Here is a 10,020-nt window from a genome sequence, read left to right as displayed (position 1 = left end):
CGGGCTCCCATGGCAGCTCCCACCAGCCTCGGGAAACACTGACATGTGCAGTGGGTCCGGCTTTCCTTCCAGCTTATTTTAGCCTCTAGAAAAGGATTGTTCCAAATTCATTTCTTACTGGTTTATCTGCTACACCCTCATGTGGAGCCAGCAATGGCAAAGGACAAGCACAGGCACCCAAGCGGGGTCTCAGACTAAAAGGCAAAGCAAGCTCAGCCACTCTCCCTACAAAATTTCTTGTCTCAGGGGTTTGGTGAAATCAGGGTTACAAAGAATGAGGGATACCATTTAAATACAAAACGTTGGCGGACACTGTATTAAAACATTTCACGTCTTCGTTACACTGAGGCAGCAGCTTTGTCGATAAACTGAGCCAGCTTCACGTCCCTCTTGGTCAGCCCTCCGCAGTCGTGGGAAATCAGAGTTATCTGAACCTGTTGAAAAGGAAAAGAGAGGGGTTATAAAGACATTTTCATCTCTGCCACCCAGACTAGCAGCAGTTCACTAGGAACACCACGTCTCTGCAGTGAACTGGTTTTACACGACGTTCCCAGCAAGATGGACGCTCACCGCTCACATAAAGCAGGAGACCTTGTAGGTGAGGAGGCTTGACAGAGCCTGAAGTCTAACCAAAGCGAGCCCCTTCGCAGAATAAAACAGGCTTTGCATTCTTGGGATTCATCCAAGAAGAGGTGTCTGACTGAATAACTCATTCTTTACATTTAAATTCCACGGATCGGTTTCACCAAGAGCCTGGGCCAGTGACCAAGCTGCCAACCGCCGAGGCAGGGGCTCACGCGTTTTGTTAAAAACCAGCACCCTGAAGGTGAAAAAATTGTTGAGCTGGGTGCAGATTAATTTCCAAAAGAAAAACAAACGGGCTGGTGCATTTTGCTATGACGCAGCTGCCTGCACGGGTTTGTTTAGACTGAGCCAGATGACAAGCGGGGGGTTACTGTGTCTCACGTTTGACTGTGATTTTGGGAAGGGAGAAATAAAAAAAAAAAAAAGGGGTAAATTCTGAACATTCAGGAAAGCCAAGAAAATAATGGAGTGTAGGTGATCAGGACTTTGCCTGCTCATCTTTTAACGTCCCCTTAAACAGGGTGACCTAAAGGGCTGATGAGGAGGAGCCTGTGCTGGGATCCCTCTGTGCGGGGGGAGAGGTGGGGACGTCCTGCCCTGGGATGGTGGTTCCCAGCCACAGGCTGCGTGTCCACATGGGTTAGTGTATTTTTAGCAGGAGTGGCATATATTCATCAAATGCTAACCCAAACAACTCGACACAACACAATGAGAAGTATTAGAAAATAAAAATAAGGGCAGAGCAGTAGTTTCCTCCGTCACACAGCACCTTTCATTCGCGGGGTTGCAGGGTACCTTGTAACCCTTGTAAATATGAGACCACCACCAGTTGGGTAATATTATAAACAAATTTTATAAGCTGCTATGTGGAGACACAGGAGGGTACAATTTTTTAAAAAATCAGACCTAAACTGAGACTGCCAGGCCCCCATTTAGGTACCTACACGTCGACGGCCTGCTACCCTACACCGCTGGGCTCCCGACTTTTTGCATAGAAAGGAGAGAAAGTTGGTGAGCGCTCAGCAGTTTCAGAACAGTCATTTATTCAGGTTGGCCAAACAAGGGTTTAAAGGTTTCTATTTTATTCTTAGATCTCAGCCAGAGAGGTGAAGCGACAGGTCCAAACCATGCAGCTGGTAGCAAACAACTGCAAAGAGCTTGATTCCTGGCCGTATGACCACTACAAAAATCTCAATATGCCTTTAAAATCTCAAATATCTTTATAAAGACACAATGTCTTTCCATTCCCCTACCTCCCCCTGGTATATAAGCCACAAAAAGGCAGAGAACGGGCCAGCGGTTTGGCCTCTAGACCTTGCCACGCCTGTAACCAGGGCTAGTGAACACGTTACCTTGTTGTAGACGTTAAACCATTCCGGGTGGTGGTTCATCTTCTCTGCCTGTAGAGCAACACGCGTCATAAATCCAAAAGCCTAAGGAGAGAAAGAGCAAAGAGGAAAATACTCCTCCACCTGCCAGGATCGGCAGCGGATCTGCGAGGTTCACCCCAGGATCTCAGCAACGCCTAGAGATGCTCCAGATCACCGCACCTCGGGTTTGTGTGTGTTGGAGGAGCATTTCACCTTCTCGTGCCACCGAAGCATTTCCCAGCACTCCTGAAATCGTCCCCCTCGGACCCCGGTAAATCGCTCTGCTCAACGCGCTTACTCCAGGATGCAAAGCCATCGCATCAGAGCAATGGTTTTACCTTTGGCACCCAACAGTGATTTTAAACATCCACCCCAACACCCCTCATCCCCTGCTGCACCTCCGAAACGTGCCACTTCTAATTAAGCATCATGCCACAGTACTCCTGTGCTAGACGGACACAATTCCAGAAACACAACCTTTCACATAACTTTTTTGCTATTTAATTTACTGGGGGGGAGACAGGCGGCAGGTGGGTTTGCCCCTCTGCTTTATGAGAAAATATTTTCCCTTAAAATGAGTTAAAATAGGTTTCCCCAACCCTCTGCCCCTCTATTCTGCACAGCACGCTCCCGCAGGACACAGGTTTTATCACAGGTTCAAGAAGAAAATAATAGCAGGCCCTTGCCAAAATACTTAGGAGCAAATCACTGCATTCTAAAGAAAATTAGAATGTCCATGTAAATCAAAAATGCAATTGCACAACGGAGCCCAAAGGGCCTCAGTGCGTGAGCGGGACGCCTTGAGTCAGTGGGCTTTGTTCATACCGAGCTCCATCCGTCAGGGTTCAGGTCCTGAATTAACATGCAAAGCAAGAGCGACATCCACGTTACAGTCTGGTTCGTATTATAATACAACAGGCTCAAGAAAACCCTACCTGATTTAGGTAGGGCTTTTTTTTTTTACTGCTAATTTATGGAAGAGAATGTATATAGCCTGCATTCCACCCAGCGAGGGCCGTTTCAAACAAACATGTGGTCAATGAATAGCGTATAATGGTTGATAATAGTTTCAAGTCTTTTTTCCTCTCACAAATTACAAAAACCTTCAAGTAAAAAAGAAAAAGAAAGAATGGGTGCCTGGATGAAGTATGACTTTGTTAGTCGCTTTGCCAGTCAAATGAATGCAAACGTTATAATCAGAGAAAATCATTCCAATGAGGCTTGTCATTTGGAAATCACCAAACTGTCAGCAATTAAAAAGCTTTTTACTTTGACCCAGGAGCATTCCAAAATTTGGGAAAAATCTAACTTCCCTTGAAGTTCTCGCTTGGTTTAGTTTTACGTCGAGCGAACAATTACTTTTAAAAATTTGCAAATGTTTCAGCAGCACGCTTTGAAGCACAGCGCTGCAAGTCGTGCATTAGATGTTCGCAACGATTTGCAAATAGTCCTGAAAGATGTTTGATCGACGTGTTTTTAGCGTGTCCATGGGCTTAATAGGAACGGTATTTCCAACACAGCACTCAATACCCAGAAATGTCCCCAAAAGCTTGCAACAGCCATGCAACTGGACTGCCTCTGTGCAAAGAGCAAGGGAAAAAAATACACTGAATTATGAAAACCCTACCAGGTTCAAGTATGTGCTACCGGTGTCTGGCTGCCCATCCCAGGGCGTATACACACGGGTTACGCTACACAAACACAATTCATTGACTGTGGGACAACAACCATCGCTCCAGCGAAGGCAGACAGAGAGAACCAGGCAAGTAAATGAGCCTACTAATTAATCTGCTCTGCAGACCTTCTGTCACGCTTGGTGATGACAAATCGTCCCCATCAGTGGGCCACCAAATCCTCCCCATCAATGGATCACCCAACCCTCCCCATCACTTAGCCATCACGCCACCCCACTGCCTCTTTCCCCGCAGACAGTAAAAAGTCTCCAGCTGGATAAAACAGTCATTGGTCCCCACACTGCTGATCTTCTCAAAAAGTGCTCAACCGGGGCTGTCCGAGCCATGAAAAAGAATTAAATCTGGCACAGAGGACCCTCCTCAAGACCTGCTCATTGCTCCAGCTGACCACGACTGTCCTGGCCAGGACAACCCGGTGTTACAGCGAGAGACGAAGCATGCCTGCCCGCTGACGTGCCCTGCTCTGCTCAGAGACGCTCTCCCCCGTTGCGCATTACCCAAAGCGACTTACTCCTTGCGTTTTCGTTTATTTTAATTATACGCAAAAAAGTATCTCCCACTAAGAAAATGAGCTACAGTTCTACCGAGCAATTTCGCCAGCGCAATCTCCATTAAGGTCCTAAATGCTTCCTTTGCTAATTAAATCAATTGGGACGCTATTGTTTATGAATCACCTCTATATTTGTAGAGCCGTAACCTTTCTTTGGCAAAATACAATCGGCTCTGGAAGGAAAAGATATTTAGGTTTGATTAGATATGAAAACACTGTTACATAAAATCAGTTTGGACATTTCTTCACGTCTTGAAACTTGATCGGTAATTTGGTCTAATTGGTGATCAAGGAAACTATCTTGTGATCAATTAAAGTAATTACCACATTCCGGCAACACAACCAACCTTAATTTGAGCAGGAGCCTGCACTTCTTCAACTTTAATTAAAAATAATGAAAATTATTAAGCAGTCTGCAGTGCAAGATCATTGTCAAGACTGCAGCGGTGGGCAGAGTTTATCAGACCATCACACATTTCTTGATGAAAGTGGGGCAAGTAGTTACCACAGTAAGCCCCAACACAATCTTGGTTTTCGCTATATTAATAACAGAGTCCTGCAGCCCCTCAGCCCCTAACGAGAACTTTCTCAGATTTTTCCTTGGAAAAATGAAAAGAGAGAAAGAAAGGATGTGAGCATTTTCCAGAAGCCATTACAAAGTATTAAAAGAGACTGTGATGTACTAAATATCATAAGGTATTCTGATACTTCTGTAACACACATATTAGGCAGACACTTTCAACCTAATCCTTTTAGGGCATGTGGGCTAAAATAACATCCGGGCATACGGGTTATTCTAAATAAATTCATCACCCAAGCGATGGCAGCCTGCAAAATGCCTGTAATGAACCACGAACAGCGCTAGAACAGGTAATGACCGAGGCGATTCTGCAGACAAGGAGATGCCTGGGGTGTGCCAGCATGTCTCTTCCATTCATGGCTTTTAAGATCATGAAAGAATGAACTAAAAACCAATGGTGTTTCAGTCGTAACACCACTTCTAAAACGGTTTTTAAATACTACCAGCCACAGCATGTCTCCAAGAGATAAAAATCAGGGCTTCTCTTACAAGAACAAGTTAACCTCATAAAGTAAAAGAATAAAAAACACACACAAAAAAAACCCCAAACACTTAAAAAATTCAGCTACCCCATAATGTTTCAGGTCTGGCCAAACTGCTGCTGAAAGTGACAAAATACATTATCACAAAATAATACTTAATGCGACTTTTGTTGCCTGACAATGGGAAAACCAGGGCCAGACACTTTGCTGTTGGAAGCAGGAGGAAAGATGAAATTCCATCCGTCCCTCTGCACCGCACAACGCCGCATGGCTCCGGGAGAGCTGCGGCATCCCGGAGCTAATCTGCTATTATTCTTCCTTTCACACTTCTTAAGCAAGGAATCCATTCATCTTAATACTTTTTAAACACACTGCTTCTGTACAATGCTTGCCAACATTATCTTGATGAGTTATACATCAAAGAACACAGGTCGATATGTCGGGCTAATACATCACCCGCCCACGAGTCCCCAGTGATGGATTACCCCGGTGCATCTCCAGAACAAAGCAGCTGACAGTACTTGACTCCAAAGTGGAGATAGTCAGGAAAAACAGCTGAAAGCCTCAACAACATAACCATACACACTTTTTATTTATTTGTTTGAAAACGTGTACGCTCCGAAGAGCGAAGCCGGGCTTCTTAAACCCTTCGGACGCTCAGCCAAGTAAACCATATGCTAATCACAAGTATATTAAGGTTTCTGCCTCCCATCTGTCATTATAACGCTGGAGGTAGCATTAACCTTGACCTTCTGCAGAGCGAGGGCTACCTGTCTTCCCTTCCCCACGCGCCAGGGGTGCATCTGTATCATTTATCAGTGGGAAATGAATAAATAAAACACGTTAGAGTGACGTTGTCATACAGGGCAAGAGATGACTACACGTCACACGTTTGCTTTCCATTCACCCAGCATACAGCAGGAGCTCTCCTTGTCACAACAATAAACTCAAATCATTAAGGTTCACTTCCAAACTGCAGCAGCTTTCACACATCCAGCTGACGCTACTACCCAACAGTGAGCTACGGGGTCAGCAGATAAAAAGAAAAAATTCTTTAAACGTCGAGCTATTTTAAGTTGTGTTTAGCTAGTCGCCAGGGTTTGACTTAATCTCGTGACATTTTCTGTTGCGCTCCTGTGAAAAATGCAGGGTTTATTTTATTTTAATCCTACTTACTCCATTAAGAAAGACTTTTACCTTACAAATATGCAAAAGTCATTTCACAAGGCCACACTCTTCACCTGAAAGTGACAACATGGTTAAAACCAGAAAAAAAAAGAGGAATCCAACTGGTATTTAGGAGGGTGATGACAGCACAGAAGAACAGGTATTCATTCTCAAATCCACGTGCCCATTTTGGGATTATTCCCTGTTGGCATCATCATCCTGCCTGAACCATCCCCAGGGACACTGGATCCGTGTGGCATTATGTATTTCCTCTTTTATTTTTGGCCCTGTCTGGATTCATCCATGACAAAAACCATGGGAACACTTTCCAATCACTCTTTTTTTTTTTGTAAACACCATCCCAAGAACAACGTGACAGTCCTTCAGAAGGCAACTAGATTATGTCCCAAAGAGAGCTAGACTCAGGTTATTCACGTCCCCATCTCTCCGGTGACAGTGCAAGTCACGGACAAGCCAAGCTCAGGGGTTGTGCCCGCATTTTCCTACTCTCTCTATCCCACCCCATCCAGGCATGGGCAGCCAGCAAGGTCTATAGCTGAACACCACCAAACCAACCACTGGTAGAGATTTGGTTGTCTCCTCTTTAATAGCTTGGGCAGCAAAACACTGTGAATGCAGCCAACCTTCCCACTCCCCAGGCATTGCTCGTGATTGGGAAAGGCAGTACTCTTAACTGATGGACACCAATCATGGAATGGTTGGGTTGGAAGCGACCTTAAAGACCATCTAGTCCCAACCCCTCTGCCACGGGCAGGGACACCTTCACTAGACCAGGTTGCTCCAATCCTCATCCAGCCTAGCCTTGGCCACTTCCAGGGATGGGGCATCCACAGCTTCTCTGGGCAACCTGTCCCAGTGCCTCCCCACCCTCTGCGGGAAGAATTCCTTCCTGATGTCCAAACTACATCTCTCCTCTTCAGTTTAAACCCATTACCCCTTGTCCTGTCACCCCTTGTAAAAAGCCCCTTGAGGTACTGGAAGGCTGGAAAGGAAGGAAAAGGATGGAAGAGGAATACTACAGACACACTGGCATGTCCCGGGGTGCCACTTCTGTCTTTGTAATGAAATGTGAAACTAAAAAAACCCCACAACTAAAATTTCCAACTTAACTGTCTACGCTTTTCTGCATTTACAATATCCTTCTAACATCCAGAGCTGACTGTTCGCATCCCCCCCACTTATCTGCACACATAATTTATACAAAAGTGAAATACTGTTTTGCTCTCTAAAAAAAGTTACCTATTTATATTCATATTACAGCTGTAAACACTGCTCTCCATGTTAGATCCGCAGCGGCGTGTGTGAAAACCTTTACACCATGTTCTACAAAGAACGCTCTTTCTGTCTCCCAACACTTGTTTACAATTATGTCAGTGAAGAAACTAGCTCGCCAGCTCTATATCAAACATTTTTGACAGCAAAAGCACAAACACTGATCTATTCTAAGTAGTTTGCCACTCTATGTAATCTTGGAAAAGGCATGCTTGCCTTTGATTCTAAAAATGTTTATACTTCATACATTATGCAAATAGTTTTTATATATTAAGAAATAATGCAAGCAAAGCTCAAGTTAAATTAAATTCTTCAACAATAACCTTGCCAAAGCACTGATTTTCCTATAAAAAAATTATTCCAATTTGTTGATCTTACATTGGATGAAACATACTGTAACAATCTTCATAATTTATGTCCTGTTGGGACACTATGATTTAAAGTAACATAATACAGACCAGCATCACTGCTAATCTAAACCACCTGACCAGATAAACAACAGTTTCCCCTTCTCTCTTCATTGAGGGTATTTCTGTTTATTGTCATATGATTTACCAATTTGAAGAACACAAAGAATAAATGGAGGCAAGGAGAAGCAGAGCTCGGAGGCATGGCCTTTCCTCAACGGGGACATTTCTCACACAGGTACCGGTACAATGTCAAGAGCCGGGGGAGATGACAGAAGGCTATTTCAGGAATGCTGTCCCAGGAAAAGTTCAAGCTGCCTGGAAGTTTACACTCACTTGGCACAATCTAGACCAGGCACGGCACCATCCTGATGATGTTCGAGATGCAGCTCTCAAAAGAGGTCGGAGTCAAAGGCTTCATCTTCCACGCTCAACGGTGACCTAAGCCGTGACACCACCTTGTCCTAAAGCAGGTGCAAGCATGATTTGACCCATCTGAGACTCAACTGGTTTGAAAAAGAAACACAAATTTTCTGCTAAGGCCAAGGGACACGGGGATCAGCGCAAGGAAAGGGACTAAAATCAGGTAGGGAGCGCTGACCTGCTCCTAAAGCCTCCTCCTTGCTCTGCTTTCCTCTTCCCCTCATGTTCGCTAAGCGTGTGAAATACCCTCGTGTGCGACCTGCTCAACAAACCTCAACTTTATCTTTCCTAAGCCTGTTCATATCAGGATTTTCGTAACTGCGGAATTTAGACCTCTTTTTTCTCTTATTGGTGATAATATGGTACAAAACGTTACATCTATTACCTTCTTCCTCGTCACATCCTGACTTTTCCAGCAGCCTCGGTGCTGAGGATCACTTTTCCTATTCTCATTTTTATTACAATAAGTGATTGCACCTGGATTTCATGAACAGAGAGCAGATAATACGCTCGGTGATTCAACGAACAGACTTCAAGCCAAAATTAATCTCCCATTCCACCAAAAAGATTTACAGACTCGATGGAGTAGAAGTGAGAGAACATAGAGAAGCCTTAAAGCAGCATAAAAACTTCTTTCTGTGAGTGATAAAAGTTTCAAGCCCAGACTCCACTGGCTCAATACGACTGTGTTACAAAATACATCCATTTGCTTAGGAATAGATAAAAATAATTACAGTTGCCCACAAAGACTACTGCAAAATAAGCCGACATCCTAAATCCCACCCAAACCTGGAACAAGGTCCCACGGCATCTGTGATATATCACTTCATATAGAAGCATTCAAATTCAATGTTTGGGTTTTTTTTTTCCAGTTCCAGTTCATTCAGCACTCTAGGTAAAAACAGCCTCACAAATATTATTTTATTTATTCAAAAAATTAAATGTCTAAATCAGATTTTAGAGATCTGTATCCAGTTTTGCCAAGCTCCACTTGGCTTCTCCTTAATACCCCTCCTGTTAACTCAACACAGGACAAAAGACAAGAAGTAATCCCAGGTTTCAGGACTGAACAGGAACATGGAAAGAAATCCTTCAGCCACACCGTCAGCTAAACGTGACTCTCCACCCCCCCAGCCATTTTTCTGTGCTTTGTGCTCGAAAATGGAAAAGAAAGGTTGCACTTAGGAGGTTTACACCAAATAAAATAGCTATTTCAAGAAACATGACTTTTTAAAATGAGCTTTTTGCACCTTACCTAAAAACATGAAATAACACAGCGCAGCCAGCATTAACCGAGCACCTGCTAAAGCCATCAGTCACTGAAATAATAAACTCCCTTGGCTGCGCAACTGGAAGAGCAATGACAATTTTACTTGTTGAAGCAAGCGTTCGGCCCAGCAGATCAAACCCCTGGCTGCACCGCCACAAAGCCATCACACAAACCACCATAAAAATAAACCAGTAACAAG

At 44.1% G+C, this 10,020-nt stretch overlaps 1 protein-coding gene across 1 annotated transcript in view; it reads right to left on the bottom strand.

The window, feature by feature from the left end:
- Positions 1-338: 338 nt before the first annotated feature.
- LOC104509887 (pterin-4-alpha-carbinolamine dehydratase 2) overlaps positions 339-10,020 on the bottom strand; it is a gene marked incomplete at its 5' end in the record, with an annotated part of 21,886 nt that continues 12,204 nt past the window's right edge. Inside the window, 2 exons of the mRNA XM_010151973.1 lie at positions 339-434; positions 1,938-2,018. Of these exons, the coding sequence (XP_010150275.1) occupies positions 339-434; positions 1,938-2,018 (177 nt within the window). The remainder of the gene's footprint in view (positions 435-1,937; positions 2,019-10,020) is intronic.

This window comes from Eurypyga helias, unplaced genomic scaffold (genome assembly GCF_000690775.1).
Source record: "Eurypyga helias isolate BGI_N326 unplaced genomic scaffold, ASM69077v1 scaffold26145, whole genome shotgun sequence".
Classification (NCBI taxonomy): Eukaryota; Metazoa; Chordata; class Aves; order Eurypygiformes; family Eurypygidae; genus Eurypyga; species Eurypyga helias.
Note: the sequence above shows the minus strand (reverse complement) of the source record. Positions and strands in the feature narration are given on the sequence as shown.